An 18,745-nucleotide genomic window follows, 5' to 3' on the forward strand; every position below is an offset into this window, starting at 1 on the left:
GAAAAGTCATTTTGTCTGCTCCGGGATTCGAACCCAGTCCCGGCGGAGACAAGATGATTTGTCTTTCCGAGTTCACCTCAGCATAATATCCACAAAATAAATGTTTCCTTGATATCTTGGGCTGAGAAAAAGCCATCTATCTCTCTCATTACCAAGTTTGATACTTCAATTATAAAGACCCTGTACATCTAGGTTTTTCTGTACAGTCGAATCCCGTTTTAACGAATACCGTTATAGCGAGAAAATCTCGTTTCAACGAACAGTTCTTTAATTCCCCCAAATAAGTTTACATAGGAACAACTCAAAAACCTGGAATTCCTTTATAACGAAGTGATTCCTCTGGTCTCTTGGAGTTCGTTATAACGGGATTCGACTGTATTATAACGAGCTGATTTCATAATTTAAGTGTCAATAAGAAATTGATATTTCCTTCATGTTATCACATAAAGCCACAAAGAAAGGAACTAAATACCGAACGCGCTCGAAAAAGGGAGAGTGTTATATCATCACACACACACTGTTATTCCTCATACTAACCTTGTAAAAGCTCTTATTAGTGCAAGGTCTGGGTCGGAAAGAAAACAAGGCCGTCTTCAAGAAAAGATAGGGAGAGAGAGTATATAACATATTGCGTGGAGAGAAGGGGGTAAGTGAACGCTCGGACCAGCCGCCTAGCGGCGCTGCAGTCGCTCTCTATTCAGAAGACGGCGTTTAGCACGAGAGAGAGAGAGAGGGAGAGGGAGGGAGAGAGCGACGTCGTCAGTCATCATTCCGCTTTTAGTAATTGTACGGAGCGGGACACGCAGTCAGTGATCCTGCAAAGAGTGTTGGTTGTGTGTGTGTGTGTCGTCTGCCAAGAGCGAGAGTCAGTGATGTTATTATTATTATTGAAATAATCAGTGAGTGGAAAATCGCAGAGATTCGCCGTTGTTTATTAATTCTTAATCTTGTGGTGCCGCGGGGGTTTTGTTTATTTATTATTATTTCCTCTTGAAAACTGGATGGTTTTTTTGTATACAATTGTATACGCGTATTTTGAATGCTCGGAAGAAAAGTTTTTTTTGGATATTGATGCCGATATCGTCGTCGTCGGAGGTTGAAGATGAAACCGGCCAAAGTTGGAGCAGCTGTTTCTCCGGCAGTGGCGAGTTGGCAACAGCCCATCACCAACAGCTCCCAGATTCCGTTGCCTCTGAGGTAAATATTACACACAAAAAAACAACTTTTTTTTGTTATTTTATGTACGTCTTCTATAGTTTGTAAACATTGTACGGCGCGGGGGGTCCATGGTGGCGTGTGTGCGCGTCTTGTTTAAATACACTAATAATAACAAACTTTTTGAAGGGTTGTTTCGTCGAATCTCTCTACCGGCCTTGGGTGATTAGGCCAAGCACGCTAGGCCCGTGTGCGTAATGTGGCCCCTCGTAGTACCATGTGACCTTAAACAGAATTTTGTGAAAGTTAACTAATCGGTTCACATTTCCGGATCATTCATGTCACCCACGGCGCAGTTTGAGTCACTTGGCCCGCGGCACATTTACCTATGATAAGTGACATGCGACATTGTGCCACGGGTCACCGGAATTCTCTGGAACTTATTCAGATTTTGGGTGACGGATCACTGTGGCGTAGTTTCAGAGCACTTTAGTGGCCCGTGGTACACTCACAGATTATTTTAATTAACCTGTGACGTGTTAGATCACCTAATTAAGAGGTTCGTGGCACGTTTCGAATCAATGAAGTGGCCTGTTTTTTCCTAAAAGTTGAGCACCCTTACACTAGGCTTTATATGTTAATATTTTTAGTGGGCTCTCTTTGTATTGCTTAGCCTAGTTCAGCGGTTCTCTACCTTTTTTTTTTTACTCTGAGCCTTTCAGTACATAATTTTTATATCGGAGCCCTTTTTGTACATAATTTTGAATCCTGTAGGCCTTTGTTTTCATTTATCTATCAAATTTAGTTATTTATTTTATTTTGCTTGAGTCACCGCGGATCCGTGTGCTCTCTAATAGGCGCCGTTATAAACGGGATCAAAATATATGTACGTTGATTACGTTTTTTAATTTGAATGTAACTGGTGAACAGGCTATACTTTCATCAAAATTACATTCAATTGTAAATATGACGTATAAAAAATACGAGACACGCCGACGTAAAACAAACAAACACAGTGACGGGAGTCACTCAGCACCTCCTAGAGATAAATCCATCTCTAGGAGGTGTTGGGTTACTCCCCCTTCCGTATTTTCTTATGAACTTCTAGTGCAAAAAAAAAGAAAAGAAGAAAACCATGCATATGTTACGGTGAATATCATATTATTCCTATTTACCAATCGTCTTGGTAAGTTTGATAAATTTATCACTTTTATTGTGCATAATAACCAAATGTCGTCCGTAAATTTGATAATAGTTCATCGCCTCTGTCTGTGATTACGCATAATACGCCTGTAATTAGAGAATTCGATAAATATGAAAAAAAAACCTAATGAGTATAGTATGGGTGACGAATATGTAATCAGACCTCGATATAATGATTACAAATTTTACGATTGTACCCCGATATAATGATACAATACATGTATGAATTATGTATAGTATATCGTATATAGTACGATTTATCATGTTTACCAACGACGTGACGCTTGGGTATTATGCATAAAAGGCATATTAATTTAGGGATATTTAACAAATTTACCAACGACGCTTGGGTACTATGTGTAATCGCCGGTAAAAGTGAATACTATAGAGAAATTTATCAAATTCACCAACGCCATTAGGGTACTATGGCATAATCGCCGGTGAAAGAATAAGGATTTTTTGGGGGAATTTATCAAAGTTACCAAAATTCTCTGCGATCATGCATAATAACCTGTTATTGTGTGTACCACTTAATCATGGGCCCATAGGCTATGTAGCCAAATCAATACACCGAGCCAGAGGGCTCAAACTTTTCTCACACACGGCTGTCTTGACCTTGTCATCGTTTATGCACGACTTCCCAGAATGGTCTAGAAAAGAATCACGTCAAACCATTAAATAAGCACACACACGTTAACTGCTCGTGACACACACTTTGTAACTTTGACGATGGGGGGGGGGGCAATGTCCCCCACGGTCCCCTTCCCTTTCTACACCCATGTTACGGACTTCTAGTACACACTAGGACCTTCCTATACCAGTAGGATCATAATCTTCCTTTTCAAAAAGTATTTTCGTAGAGAGCAGACAGATCTAACAATATGATACTTACATGTAAATTCAAGTATCTGCCATCTTCACTTCAAAATATGTAAAGACAGATGGCTTCATATGCAATAGCACGAAACAAGCGCAACTCTGACAACATAAATACGTTGAGGCGGCTACACGCGTAACTGCAAGCGTGCATGTTCAATCTATTTTTGTGCAAGCATGCACAACTTCCCGTTCGCCTCCACACGGTACAAGCATGCGTGCACAAGCACCAGTTTGTACATCGGAGCAATTTACAGAAAATATTCCCCGACAAACATTTCGGCACATGTGAGGGACCGCGTCATTGATCAGTTGAGAAATGAGTGAGTGAGTTACTCACTTGGACAGTAATTTGTTCATTGACTTGCTCATTCGCTCACCTGGTCACTACTTTGCTCCCTGACTTGCTCATTCGCTCACCTGGTCACTAATTTGCTCACTTGTTCATTCATTAACTCATTTGCTCACGGACTTATTCAATAACTCAAATGGTCACTTTGTCGCTCAGTTGCTCACTGACTTGTTCAATTGCTCATTCAATCACTCACAAGCAGAGCTTACTGAAGCGTGAGAGCTGATACGGGTGCCCGCATGGTTATGCTTGCGCAAAAGTGGGGCTTGAACAAGCAGGCATTAAAAAATTCGCTCAAGCCGCTTGTACAATAACGATGCTTGTGCAAAATGATCATAGAGACACTCAAGCGTGCTTGTACAAAAAGATTGCACATGTATGTTTGTCAAGCTTGCAGTTACGTGTGTAGGAACCTTTAGTGGCCGGCTTCACATGCACTCAGAACACATATTCTAGCATGTAACAATTCGTTAGAAATTCCGCAGGGGGAAATGTGTACGAGGCCAAGTAGGGTTAAATGGTAGTAGAGAGTAACACGTGGTAGGACCATGGCCACAACAAAGGAGAAATAGAACTCTATCACAAAGGGAAGGATTGTAAGTAAAATGAATACAAAAAAATATTGACTCAGGAATCAAACTTTGAAAGAGCCCCGCTCCTGGATATGATGTTTGAAGTCCCTAGTCAAGTCAGGTAAGACCACAAGAAAGCCACGGTTGAAAAAAAAAGGTCAAGAAACCATAGGCAGCCCAGACAAGCTCTGTCCATTGGGAGGGGGTGGAGGCGGCACTAATTTTTTTTTTTCACAACCGGGCCATAAAACGCCTAATCTCGACAGCAGTGAGTTTACCTATTAATCCCACTCTTGACCTGTAACTTGGATGATGAAGCCTTCAAGTGTGAGGACTCAACGCACATTTATTTCCATTTGTTTTACTGTCGAATAATTATTTACTTGGCAAAAGTGATAAACAATGGGTTTTATAATAATTCCATCAGCTTAAAAAGAACAAATTTCCACTAATGACTAGACTCTTTAAAGGGCTAGAATAACTTTAACCAGAGAATTGTTTCGAAATCATTTACTCTAAACCGGGAGGTCCACTTGGGGATATACATACACACACTCACACAGTATACTACTAAGTCGCTGATGCTCCTCTTTTCGCTAATGACTTTTAATTGGAGCATCTGCGCTCGAGATAACAAGGTGCAGAGAGAGAGACTCTTGTCGTTGTGGAAGGGGAACGAACGGTACCTTAAATACAATTTACGAGATTAACGCTATGATGATGATTATGGTGGTGGTGTTGTGGATGTTATATATACTGTAGCCACAATAATTTCTATCTTATGGTCGAATCTTCCGGCACGTATCCGAGTTTTGTCTCTCAATGCTGTGAGGATTATTTCAAATGTCAAGTTCCGTCTTATCCCATGTTGTTGTTTGATTTAGGTTCCATGATTTTCAGTTGGAATACTTCTTAGCTTCTTAGTTCCCATCTTAGTGCTGCAGTTTTATGGTATCCTTTGCAGAAAATGGAATTTCCTCTGTAGGAAAAGAGAAATCCTGGAGACAGGGCAACCATTTTCTTATTGGGTTTTGCGGACAAGGTGATCAAATAAAAAGTTCATTTTTACATTTTAATGACCGTACAACCCCTTACAACCTGAATTACGTATCTGAAGTCTACTCTGTACTTTTTCTAATTGGAAGTATGCCTCTACTCTCGGATCAACGGTTAGCCAATAAAATGCGGCAAGGGAAATAAAGTAATCACCCTGTATATTTTTCTTCTGTTTGTTTTTATCTTGTCCGAGTATTTTTGAAATGCCTTTGTGTCTGTTTTTGCCAATTCCACGCTCAGCAACGACCTAATCGTTTGCGAGATGTGATATTGCATGCGAACGGATATTGCAGAAAGGCCGCAAAACTGGATGTTGATGAAAGCTTTGAATTGAAGTTATGTTTCATGTTATTCCCCGTCCTTATTATGATGTTGATTTCAATACTTTGGTTGGTAGGGTTCAATGAAGAAGTTGGCTTCGTTTTGGTTGGTTTTCGTGACCGATAGCAGCTGATTCCTCGCTACCACCAGCTGTTTTGTTGCTCCCGATTTTGACGTGTTTTGATGCGGGAAACGGTTAACAAGTCACGTGATGGGAAGAAAAGGCTGCGGTTACGGCTTTAGGTCTTGGAAAATCATAGAGAAGGGGAGAAAAAGAAGAGGGGGGAGTGAATGATAAATGACTGCCGCATAAACTTCCGAATAATAAGTTGGGAATGAACTTCATGAGAGAATAAACCTTTTTACCTGGAGTGGGGGGGGGGGGAGACAGAATTTTACCATCTTTGATAACTGAGGTACAGAATTGAAAAATAAATAAAATATAAAAATGTTTATACTCACAACAATTTCAGGTGTTCTTGTTTTGTGCGCCACCTGTTGAACATAGATAACATTATTTGTTTAATATTGAACATAGATTAAATTTGCTCCGATATTTTTGTTTGAATTGCGAGTTAATTTGTCGTTTATTCTCACAGAGCAGGGTTTCTCTTATTGTTGTGTTCCACGGACCCCTTTGTGCCGGGGGTGCGAACCCCCGGGAATGTGCGACGAAGGGTGCGCCCGAGTGGCGTGGTGGCCATAAGCCCACCGGTTACCACTCGAGGATTTATTAGGATGAGGACCCTACAAGAGTGGAGAAGTTGGATACCCGTGTACTCAGGCCAATGGGGCCCTGCACGTGAAGGAGAAAGAGTCCCGCGTGGACTGGCCACAGGGGCCCTGTACGTGAAGAAGACGGATAACTGTGTAGCCACGCCATAAGGGCCCTACACGCAATGCAATGAATTTCTGAGGAGCTGTTGAGAACTGACATTATAACGAAACGGATGCGCTGTAAAGGCCAGTGTTGTGAAGCATCCAGATGTCTGCAAATATGTTGTGTGTGTAACTATTTATTGTTTTGACATACAATGAAGCTCCAGAAGGGGCGGGAGAATTCGGTCGTGGGGAGTGATGTGGGTTTTTGGGTGGTCGAGTGGCGGCTGTTGGGGCTGAGGATGTTTAGTTGGGGTTGGGGGCGCAAACGTCCTGGTGGTGCCGGGCGGAGATGCAGGGCTATTGCTGGGTTGGGAATGTGAGGGAGGCAGGGTGACGAGAGATTTGGTGAGGGGCGCTCTGGGGGGTTGGATTTTCTTGGGGTGGCTTCGCTTGGCTGAAACACCAGTAGGTTTTCTCGGTACGTCCGCGGTCTTATGACCACTGTGCTTAAATTGCAATAGCGATAGAGCCTGGACGTGCTCGGTTCATTCTGTATTCTGTCACAGTCCCAGCTTTGAACCCGGGGAGGATATAGATAATTTTCCCTTACGAGCTTGAGGCGACCACCGATAGACAGCGCCTTCTCTTTCTCTCTCTCTCTCTCTCTCTCATTTCCAACACATCTTATTAATGGCAACAAATTTAATATAGTGATATGGCCAGAGTTTGTGTTTGATGAAGCCATAAGACGAAGGGCAGGGGCCCGATGGGAATCGACGATAATAATAAAAAATATCTATATATATCGACCACAAACCTCCCTCTACAGAAAGACTCAGCACATAATGTAAAAACAATGAGTTAATTGTTTCTCGTCTACGTTCACGGCCCACCGTCGAAACGAGAAAGACCCCCCCCCCCCAGATACGGCGGAGATACGGGGGGGGCATAATGCCCCCCCAGCATCAAAGGTGAAGTCGACAGATCTAATGCATATATGTATAGATGAATCGACATCGTCATCATCTTGCCCCTCCCAGCAAAAATGACCGTGCCCCCCCCCCAGACTTCCAAGTCTATCTCCGCCTATGTACAGATAGTTCCATGGAACCCAAACGTTATCAATATTTTCCCAATACAGATGCTTTATTAAAATACTGTTGAACAATTTCATCGATATATATCATTACAGTGGCACCTTAATTGACACAAAGAGCCCGTGAAACACAAAAGATCAAGAACCCCTGCTCTACAGCGAGAGAGATTTTATTAATCTGAGAAAGTTCTAAATTTGTATGAGAAGAATAGGGTCTTGTGCCCTCAGTAATAAACCGTAAAACAATGGTTCCCAACAGAGGCAAGGCCGTCTTAAGAGCATCATGGGCCCCTGGGCCAAGTGGTTTTTCTGAGGCCCTACCTGGTAAATCCTAGAAAACTTCAACCGGATCTCATTTTTGTGAGGCCCCCTTTTCTCTTGAGGCCCCCGGGCCGTGCCCGGGTGGGCCCATGCGTTAAGACGGCACTGAACAGAGGGCCATTTGGCCCCTTAGTGTTCCTTGGGAGCCACGGATGGAAATGAAGTGGAAGGGGAGCTATGACAGGGGGTTAAAAGGGCCACGCGAAGCTGTGAAAGAAAATTCAGACATGAAGAATTCAAGCTTTTAGCTAAATATAGTGGGGGAAGTGTGAACTTATTTTTTATTTTCAGAATTCATCTGAAATTTTCATAGAACGAGGAGGGGGGGGAATCTTAACGCATGGCTCCCTAGGGGGATCGTAGGAGGTGCTGGCTACATGATGAGATCTGTGAATGTTCCAAACATATAGTACTATGATTTTTAAGAGTAAGGATTTAAATATTTAAGCTGGCTGTTACTTCTTCGGCTAAGTACGTGGCCCATAGAATTGATTCTTGCCCACGATAGTGATATGGTCTAGCTTGGATTCCCCCCCCTTCCCCCACCCCGCAAAAGGGAAGCCCACTGCTCTGAGGTCTGGAGACCAACATTATTTACAATTTTTTTCATTAAAAAATTACCGACAAATTAATTCAATAGGTAGAAAGTGTGTCGCTTCTAGGGGAGAATGAGTAGAGGAACTGAATTATATATATATATATATATATATATATATATATACGAGAAGAAAATATGGTCCAAAATACAAGGCCATAGCAGAAAAAATGCCCAGCGAAGTTTCTGAGAAAAAGATGCTCATAGCAAATATGGATGTTATATATTTCTAAAATACAGAAACCCAATCAAAAATACAATTACAGAAACTAAAGACTATGTGAAAATATACATGATAAAATATAAATATACTGTTCATAAAAAATTATGGTTGTCTCATCTGGGTATGGATAGAGCTTCTCGATTTATCCCACAATATGTTTATCGCATTTCTTTTTTAAACGTGTCAATTGTATTAGAACTTACTATTCCCGGGGGGTAAGCTATGCCATTTATTAACAACTCTATTAAAGAAAAATTCCCTGCGACACCAAAACCTCTAGAATTGTCCCTTACCAATCGATACTGGTGTCCTCTTGTAAAAGCAGTCGATTGATGGCGTATTAATAATTCATGATCCATCGTATCCATCCCTGTTGAAAATTTTGAACACTCCGATCATATCTCTCCCCCGACACCTGCGTTCTTCCAGTGTAAACATATTCAAAAAATCAAGTCTCTCTTCCTAACTCAAGCATCGTGAACCGACAAGGACACGCGTAGGTATCTCTTCTCTGCACCCCTTCAACCAAGTCTAGGTCCCTCTGTAGGTATGGGTCTCCAAAACCTCGCGACTTATCCAGTTCAGGACGAGCTAGGGCTCGGAAAAGCGAAGGAATGGCTTTAGGACAACGTGAGGAGACCTTTTTGAAAATGAAACCGAACACTCTATTGGACTTTTTAACGAAGAGGGAGTCGTTTTTTTTTATAAGAGGAGAGTCACGGGCAAAAAAGAAGTTGAAAAACACAACATAAGAGCTCTAAAAGAATAAAGCAGTTATCATTGGAAATGCAAAGTTATTGTGTAATAAATTATAATAATTATATATAGAGAAGAGAAATAGATTTTCCACCACACATTCCACGAGCTCTACGTTTTAATAAATGATGACGTTAAAAAAAAAATGCATATTACAGACATGTCTTCAAAATAAACCGTTCACGTTATAAATAACTTAAAAAAAAGAAAGAAGAGCACTCACACAATTTATACTATTGAGGTTGTGTATGTGAAGAGCGTTTTTCTCTATATTTATAATAACATAAAATATGCGTGTCATGTTTTGCTGCTCGGCGGCGTCCCGTCATTTCCAAAATTAATTCTACCTATTTTTTTTTTCCTCCCCCCTTTCCATCCATATCATCATCAGCCTTTTACGTGAAGTCTTAACGCTCAGATTATGAATCATGGTATGCCCAAGTTGTGTGTGTGTGTGTGTCCCTGTTGCATTATTCATGACCAATGGTAGGGGAAAAAAAAACAAAAAATTGGGGTTGGTGAAGAGAAAGAAAAAAAAAATTGGCGGAAAAATAATTTGATTGCTTTTGTAACACGATTCGATCAATTTTTCTTTTCTTTTTTTCCCTAAGCTCTTTACATGTGATGAACAGAATTCCTGTAATATATTACTTCGATCTTGAAAATGGTAGTTTTTTTCCTATCCACCTTAGAGAGAAAGAGAAAGGTGTGCCTCTTGACGCTGTTCATGTAAATTACCCGAGGAAATCATTTATGTGTTCATTATTATATTGGCTATAGAAGATGGCATAGCCGTATTTACCGTGGGGCTTGGCGGGCTGTAGCCCAGTGTGGCTAGTTCGGAGAGGTGGCAAATTTGAGGAATGAGTGGTCCAGAAAATTAGTAGAATGGGAGAAGTGTGGCGAAATTGGCATATCCCACAGGTGGCAAAACCATAAATCCGCCTCTGCCTAGAGAAAGAGATTTAAGGACCAGGTCAGTGTGCTACCAAAAAAAGAGAGGGACTTAGAGAGTGTGTGAGCATGGAAGTGACAAAAAGAGTGGCCTAGAGAGTGAAAGACCAGGCCAGTGAGTGACTAAAACAGTGTGCAAGCACGTGAGTGATCAGAAGTATAACATAGAGAGCAAGGAATTCAGTCAGTCAGTGACCGAAAGAGTGATTTTTAGAGTAAAGGACCAAGTCAGTGAGAGACCAAAAGAGTGACCTGAATAGTTTTCAAGCATATGAGTGCAAACAGTATGCGAGCAGCATGTGCATGACCAAAAGAGTGGTCTATAGAATGTGAACATGGGAGTGACCAAGATGAATTGGGAACAGGTCAGTGTACGTACGATCAAAGGGGTGTCTAAGAAAGTGTGCAAGCATAAGAATGTCCAACGGGGCGAGAAATAAGTGTGGTATAGTCCATGGTGGCATGTTTGATTAATGAAAGTGGTCAAGAAAATTAGTGGAATGGGAGAAAGGTGACAAAATTTGTATATCCCACAGGCGGTAAAATCACACATCCTCCTCTGCCTGAAGAGGAAGAGAGAGACTGAGGGCTCAATCCAACAGTTTGCATTACAAAGTAGTTGGATACATAGGCCTATTCTAGGTTTGGTGATTCTGATGCTACCCGATAGCATTCAATTGTCTTCTGTACTTTTAAGGCATGAAGAGGAATGAACAATATTTACAATTGCTCAGCAAAGAACGAGAAATGAAAGTGCTTCATTTCTCAAAACGATTACATTGACATTGAACAGTAAAATGCAAACAAATCCCTTGGCAACGCAGTAAAACCATTCGGTTCATCTTGATTTTGCACTATCCTTTTGGAAGTGGTTTCGAAGGAGCGTCATTCTTAAAAAAAAACGTACTGTCTTCATAATTTGCTGTGCATTGTCGAAGGGAGTTGACAGACTCTGCACTTTGGAATACTCCAAAGAAAATAATGTAAAATATATTGTGGGAGAGACAGAAAAGGTTTCTTTGTGGTTGCTAGTACATTGTTTTGGCCAAAAGTTGTTTTTGTAACCAAGTCATTTCTGTCAGCGTTAATCGTCTAGGATATTGAAATAGTGCTCTGAAAAAATAAAATAATAGTTTTTTCAAATAAATAACAATTTTTAGGGATATTTTTTATTATGCTATGATTATGTTGTCTGGGAGGGGGGAGGGAAGGTTGCCTCCCCTGTCCTACTATTTGGTTCTTCCTTTTCCTACTTTTTCTAATTTTTTTGAGTGGGATCCCTGGAGATAGTTGAAATTTTCAGGAATAAGCAAGTGAATTTCCCAGCTAGGGCCACAGAAAAATTCACTCGGCCCGGGTGCCCATGACACTCTTAAGACGACCCTGGGGGACCTACCGGGTGGGAAATAAGTGAGATATAGCCAAGGGTGGTTAGTTTGAGGAATGAGTGGCCAAGAAAATTAGACTGGAGTGGGAGAAGGGTGGCAAAACCACGGATTCGTCTCTGGAACATGATCCTGAGTTTGTGGGCTTTTGTTCTTTTAAACTTGTTCAAGGTAATTTTCATTTCGGAAGCTGATATTGTGAAGAAAGTAGTTTTTTCTTTCTCCTTGACGTCTATGACGGAAGGATATGAACCCAACGTTAGTAGGTTGACAAACTGCCGCTACTCTTCAAAAGCAATAAAGTCAGAGAGGAGAAAAAAAAATGTCCCAAGAAATAACTAATGGTTCGACAGCGGCACAAATGTGCCACCCACTTATCCACAAAAAACGTTCTTTTATATATATATGTGTGTGTGTGTGTTTCAACCTCTTGAGAGAGTTCTTATTAGCTTGACATGTTATAAGCTCTTTCGTTCGAGTTGACGCGTAGGAGTGTGACATGGTCTAAGTTGATTGCATGGTTATCGTATGTTATATTCCAGACGAGAGAAACGTGTTTGTGTGTAACACAAAATCTTGGATTCAGTCAAGTGATTGGTATTAACTTCACGCTGTGCCGAAATGAAGTCCGAGAGGCGTGAACTGTCACACAATCCTCCTTTTCGATATTTTACGTCTTTTGGTTCGGGAAATGATTGAAGACGACGTTTTCACGCCGAGATCCACTAATAAATAAGAGGTAGGACTAATACTTCAGAGTTAGGAGAGTGTTTCATGTTTTTTAAGCAATATTAGCAAAACTATTCGGTGTTGCTTGGAATTTTCATATATAGTCGGCCCCGCTTAGTCGGATATCAACAATTCCAGCACATAATATCCGATTGTTGGGGGGGGGGGAGGGAGGGGAGCGATAATTCTCAATTGTCATTATACACCGTTAGTATAGTTTGTATATTGGAAACTGATGAAGGATCAATATTAATAAAGCTCTTCGAATAAATCAGACATAAAAATATAAACGGCAAAAATGAATGGGAACCACATAAAACCAACTTCAGCCGACCGCCACTGTGGGGTTTGAACAAGGGTCCTTGCTATGCGAGTCCATCACTGTACTGTGAGACTGTGACCACACGACCGCGCAGCGTGCTATCACGACACTGCATGGCTTCTGTGAAATATGCCACACCTGCGTTGTGTGTGTGTGGGTGTGAAAAACACCGCCTCTCATTTTATTTTCAAACTTTGAACAAATGCTGACTCCGCATTGTAAAAATAAGAGGGTTTAAGAACGCGAGATACATCGGCATTGCCGAAATGAAAGGTGTGCATCAAGAATAGACGGAATTCAGGCGAGATATCTTGTCATTGCCGCTGTAAGGGTTGATTAAGTTCGAAATAAACAATTAAAAAAATTATAAAAATGCCAATTCGTGATTCCCCAAAGTCATGTCTGTTCTCGAAGCAGTATTTTATCCGACCATGTTAAACTAATATCCTGCGAAATTTTCGCCATGTTTAGTTGACATTCTTTCAATATAATACTTATCTTCCATATGTTCCAAATAAAATAAAAATCTACTGTTTCATGTCGGAGGAATCACATTCATTCCCTTTTTGAAGATGATATCAATATCACTGTCATCATTCATGAAACTGAACACATGTTCAAGATTCCGCACTCTTTGTATCACCACTTCAATAGATGTCTTGTTAGGCATGTGTAGACCACTTCATTGAGTGATGGTGGACATTGCAAATGAATATCTCTGTATTTAGGTCTCACAATGAGTTATTTACAGACCTTTGTTACTTAATGAACGTAACGCTAATGTTTATCTATTTGTTCTTCTGAAACAGAGGATTTATTCAGACAGCATAATGAAAAACCTGATATAATAACATATTCATATGACTATCAACAAAAGATGAGAATATAAACCTCTCTTCTTTGATATGGAAAATGAAAGTGATCTCATAATGAATGATCCCTTTTGTTTTCTTCTAAAAAAATTATTTCAAGAAGATTATTTTCAAGTGACGAAAACTAAAGGGAGTAAAATTAATGACAAAAAACGTGTTTATTTTTAATGAGTGTAATAAATAACCATTAGCATTTCGTTTGGATGCTTCCGACGAAAGCTGATAGTGTCAACGGTGAAAAGTTTGTAGATATCAAGTCTTCCCTACACTCTAAATATCCATTAATGAAGAGATTAATTGTTCAACATACGAATTTTTCTGTCCTTTCAGCACGTGTTTATCTTTTCATAATTACATTGTAGATACTTTGAAATAAAGACTCTTTTCATATCGTGAATAACGTATAACCGTTAGAATATATTGAACAATGCGTCTAAAGTAGGCATCTTCAACCTGTTGCACTCGAGAGGGAAGGACAACGTTTGTGTCCAATTTCGTAGCCACGACGCCTTCAGCGACATCGTAATTTAATAACTTCAGGAAAGATTAATTCAGCGTTTAGCTGGTCTTTGTGTTTGAGCAACACTTCTTGAGAATTCGAGTTCAAAACCAAAGGAAAAACATATTATGTGAAGGAATTGGGGAAAAAAAACCAACAGTTTGTTATTCCATTAAGTTTCCGTGATTCTTATTTATTTGCAAACATGACCATAACTATATAGTGCTAGTAGTGCTAGTGCACGCCTTCAACTGTGGTGTCAGAGCCCAGGAGGAGGGCTGTGGGTGCTCGAGAGACCACGGTAATTTCTGACATGGGTCCGAGCACCTCCTAGAAATGATTTAGAAATAAAAATTTCCTATATAACACTAAAGACGAGCGCCCATATGTTCGAAACACTTCCGACGCCCTTGAGTGCATTAAGACGAACGCAATTATGAAAACAAATACGAGGAGAAAAGAGCACATGTCAACGGCTCCGTTCAAAGAGGCAGAAACTCAAAATTCTATATTTTGAGATATGTATCTGCATTTTAAAGATTCATTTTTCGTGGAACTGAATGGAAATTAGCTCAGATTAAGGTGGTCGTATTTAGGCCTATGACAACCAATGATTTTATGGGCTCTAGAAATTTTTATATTTTCTCTAGAAATATTTGTTTTTATTTATTTTATTTCTCCTTTCTCCAGCCACCTTGTTGGGCAATTTGCCTGTTGTGGTTTCTAATTTTATATTTGCGTGAATTAGGGAGCGTATAAGCAGAGTTGGAAGTTGTTATTCTGCAATATTATTTTTCCACTGTTCTCATAGCATGCATAACTCAAAAATGTAATTTTCTGAGTTGCTTTTTTGAGCTGGGACATCGATATGAACATTGTCTGGAAATTTTTCTAGGTGAAAAACTAATTTCTTAAAGACGTCTGCTCTTCAACTTTTCCTATCCTGAACAAAAAAGTGTCAGTTTTTTGCCAAAAATTATGCCTAGACTTGAAATCACAAGCGAAAACTTGAATTGATAGCTGGTAAATGTCATGGTCAAAAATTTGTTTTTCTGCATTTACAGTCTTGATAGTCCACGTGTTCGATTCTTCAGCTCTGTAAGAAAAAGTAATGATTATGTAGTATAGTTTTAAAAAGAGAGAGAGAGAGAGGAAAAAAAAAAGATTCTCAAAGATGACTCACATTTGCGTGACGTCACATTCAAGGGCTTTGAACTGGTTTCAAAAGAAGTAGTAGTATTATATGGGAACCATTTTTTTTTTGGTATAAAAAGACGTATAATTATTATCATACTTTGCTTCTATCAATCATATTTCAAGTTCTTTAATACATGTATATACATACATTCAAAATTTGGGTTTCTTCGACGCCGATTTTTTTCCTTTATTCGATACGAGGCGTGTTGACTCATGTTGCTATTGAAATGTAGTGTAAAAAATAAAAAAGAAAGAAAAACCGCCGTTATAATTAGTTTTAAGCCGCTGAAGTTGTTTTCATGTTCTTTCTAATAATTATTATAATACACACACACACAAACGCTACCTACGTAAAGTTATATATTTCTGTCCCTTTTTTTTCTGAAGAAAATTTTCCCATTCTATTTATTTGACATAAAGAAAAGGAAGGTCACATTAAAATATAAATTATGCGTTATTTTCTTTCGAGAAAAATCGCACAGAAATCCGAGCGAGATTTCTGAAAATCGTAATTATCGTGCTCGTAATGTCTTTTAATATGGTTCATTTCCATGTAAATTTATGTAAAACTCAACTCAAATGTGAAAGCTTTTGTGTATCGTTGATAAAAGTTCTGTACATTTTCTTTTTGTATTCCTCGTGTTGATGATGGCGCCATTAACGTCCATTAAGGCTCATGTAATTCGTGTCGAAACGTACGGATGAGAAAAGGAGAAGACTTTAATATAAACACGCCGAATCCGAAAAAGAGAAGATTTATAATGTGTGTGCATTTTTTGTAATATTTATTTACTTAAAAGATTCTCTAAGGATTTAAAAGGAGGATTCTTTCTCTTGAACGCCAAATAACATCATCCGTTTTTTATGTTTGTGTTATCTCTCTTTCTCTCGCTCTTCTCTCATTGCTCGTTAAGAACATCGGAATCTAGTAATTCCTCTTAATCCCTGCTCCGTGATTTGTGACGATTACTAGGGATTAAGCGTGAGGCTCGCTTCCAGAAGTAGAGTATTTAATGTAAGGAAATCGGAGGGAATATAAGATAAATGGGAGCTCATGCGTTCAAATTGATGCGCATTCCGTTTATTTATTTATTATAACTATTTCGAGTACTACGTCTACTTCGTAGCATGCCATTATATTGTATGGAATGTACGCAAACATTGTTCGAATTTGCTATAAACGCATTCCAGTTATTAATCAGCGCTGCAGGAATTGTTCACACTTTCTGAAATTGCTCGTGGCTACTAAAATATTGAAAGATGTTGTGTATTTTCCAATGAATATTAATGACAAAAATACTATTATTTGTAATCACGAGCAGAGCTCCTGGCATCCTGAAGAAGGACCCCTCGATCATGAATTTTAGTGGACTCCTTAAATCGATTTTCTTGTAAATTTATGATGTGAAAAAAAAATTATGAATTTTCTTTAAAATCTGTTGTCAGTTTTGAAGTCCCGAGGGAAATCGAGTCTCCTCCGATGACCACAACGATGCTCAACTGAAGTATTTTTTTTTAACCACAGCGGCCAGTCAAGAACTGAGAGCCACATTTTAGGGGTGTGTGACCAGTACAATCTCCCCGTACCTCACGCGGGGGTGAAATCAGATAGAAATCTGGTCGACTGCAGCTGGTTTTCTCCGGGGTGTGAACGCGAGCTGATCTCTCCGTTAAAAAAAGGTTTACGCCACCGAGAGCAACAGACCTACACCATTACAAATATTCAATCATTACACTAAACTCATAGTTTGAGGAATAGATGGCGATATTAAAAAATTCCCGCCCAACAGTAGGTACGCACTGGCTGTTAGATACGCATATGCATTGCCGGCACAACTCATTCGTTAGGGATTTGGTAGCGGCGGTAGTCCGGAGTTGAGCTCGGTTGGAAAGGAAGAAAGACAGAAATTTAAAAAAAAATAATAAAGCTATCTGTACTTGAATTATGAAAATGTTTACGAGCATCTCGAAATTTTTTAAAACTTATCTTCTAAGGGAAAAAAGCCCCGCGTTCATTCACACACGGCTTCCCGCGTGTGGCGAGAGTGGCTCTGAGTTGACCCATAACTTTTTTAACATAGATCAAGTTATATAAAGACACCCACGAGTGAGTGGGATTTGAATGTTGACCAAAAAAAAAAAATTTAATGCATGATTCGACTGAATGGTGAGTTATTAATGACTATAAATGAAACTCAGCAAAGATTAATTGATCCTCAGAGTGTTATTGTGAGTCTGGGAAATTTATCCACGAGGATTCACTTTTCTTCCGGCTTACATGCACGTGCTATGTATGTATGTAAGAGAGAGTTATAGAATCGAAGACATATTTTTCATATAAATAACGAATCAAAACAGGCGACTCCGGAAGGCGTTAATAGAGAATAACACGTTTCTCCTTCACCCGATTTCGACACTTGAGAAAGATTTCATTTATGAAAAAGAAAAAACTGAGAGAAAGGAAATAATTTCTTTTTTTTCCCTGTTATATACGAGTGTTAGGAAAGAGGCTTCCAATCGACACCCACGTCTTAACCGACGAAGGAACGGCCACTTGCTGATTTTGCCCTCGTTTTGGCATCGACCTACGCGCAATTGGAAATTAAATTATAGATCGGCGATGGCAGTTTTATGTCTCTTTCCTCATTATTATTATGATTCTGTCTTTTTTCTTCTCTCTCTCTCCTCTCTCTCTTCCCGTGCTTTAAGCAATGGCCGACCCTTTTCTTTCACGAATTGTAACAGATAACGAAATGACTAATAAAAAAAAACAGTTGGGAGTGGAAAAGTCGTATAATAATAATAATTTAGAACTATTTACGACATTTAAAATACTATTAACCGGTGGCTTCTGTGTATGGCAAGCTGTTAAAGATGGGCCACTCTCAAAACTAATCAAATTTGATTTATATTTTTCTTCCTCCCTTTTATCTTTCATTGAATTCCGAATGATTCTTTTTCAGTATGACGTTGTTGTTTAGTTGCTCCCCTAGCTCAGAGTTGGTGAGGGGAAAAAAATGGGATAGGCTGTGTACACACGGCCTCAAAATTTGACGTGAATATGTTCTTTTTGCCCTGAATCAAGTGGTAGGTAATAACGTAATTAAATTGGTATCATCAGATTTTTGTGTCTTTAGAATAGCTAACAGATGATACCAATGTTGTTTATGTATTGAGAACTACTCGGGATAGGACGTAAAACGATTTCGTTACGAAAGCGGAGCCGCGAGCCTGGTGCCCAGACCGGAAGAGGTATTAATACCAGAGGCGCATCATTGGTTTGCCTTAACGAGATCTACCCGCAGACATCAAAAACAATGATAAATATTGAATACTTCTTGAGATACGAACGTTTAAAGTTCGTTTGCGAATGTACCCAGTACCGTCAGATTATTTAAAAGACGCATTCACGTAAAAACAACACAACAATTTATTTGGT

The 18,745-nt window shown here is 39.6% G+C and overlaps 1 protein-coding gene across 2 annotated transcripts in view; it reads left to right on the forward strand.

The window, feature by feature from the left end:
• Positions 1-18,745, forward strand: part of LOC149077320 (uncharacterized) — a 418,271-nt gene that overhangs the window by 113,994 nt on the left and 285,532 nt on the right. The window contains exon 1 of one of the 2 annotated variants that reach the window (XM_089245091.1): positions 761-1,197. The exons of the other annotated variant lie outside the window; for it this stretch is intronic. Coding sequence (XP_089101217.1) covers positions 1,103-1,197 — 95 coding nt within the window. The 5' untranslated portion in view covers positions 761-1,102. Of the gene's footprint in view, positions 1-760; positions 1,198-18,745 lie in introns of those variants that run through there. 2 annotated transcript variants of the gene reach the window in all.

This window comes from Pholcus phalangioides, unplaced genomic scaffold (assembly GCF_987345545.1).
Source record: "Pholcus phalangioides strain wild (caught in Gottingen) unplaced genomic scaffold, Ppha-v1.0 ptg000015l_1, whole genome shotgun sequence".
NCBI lineage: Eukaryota > Metazoa > Arthropoda > Arachnida > Araneae > Pholcidae > Pholcus > Pholcus phalangioides.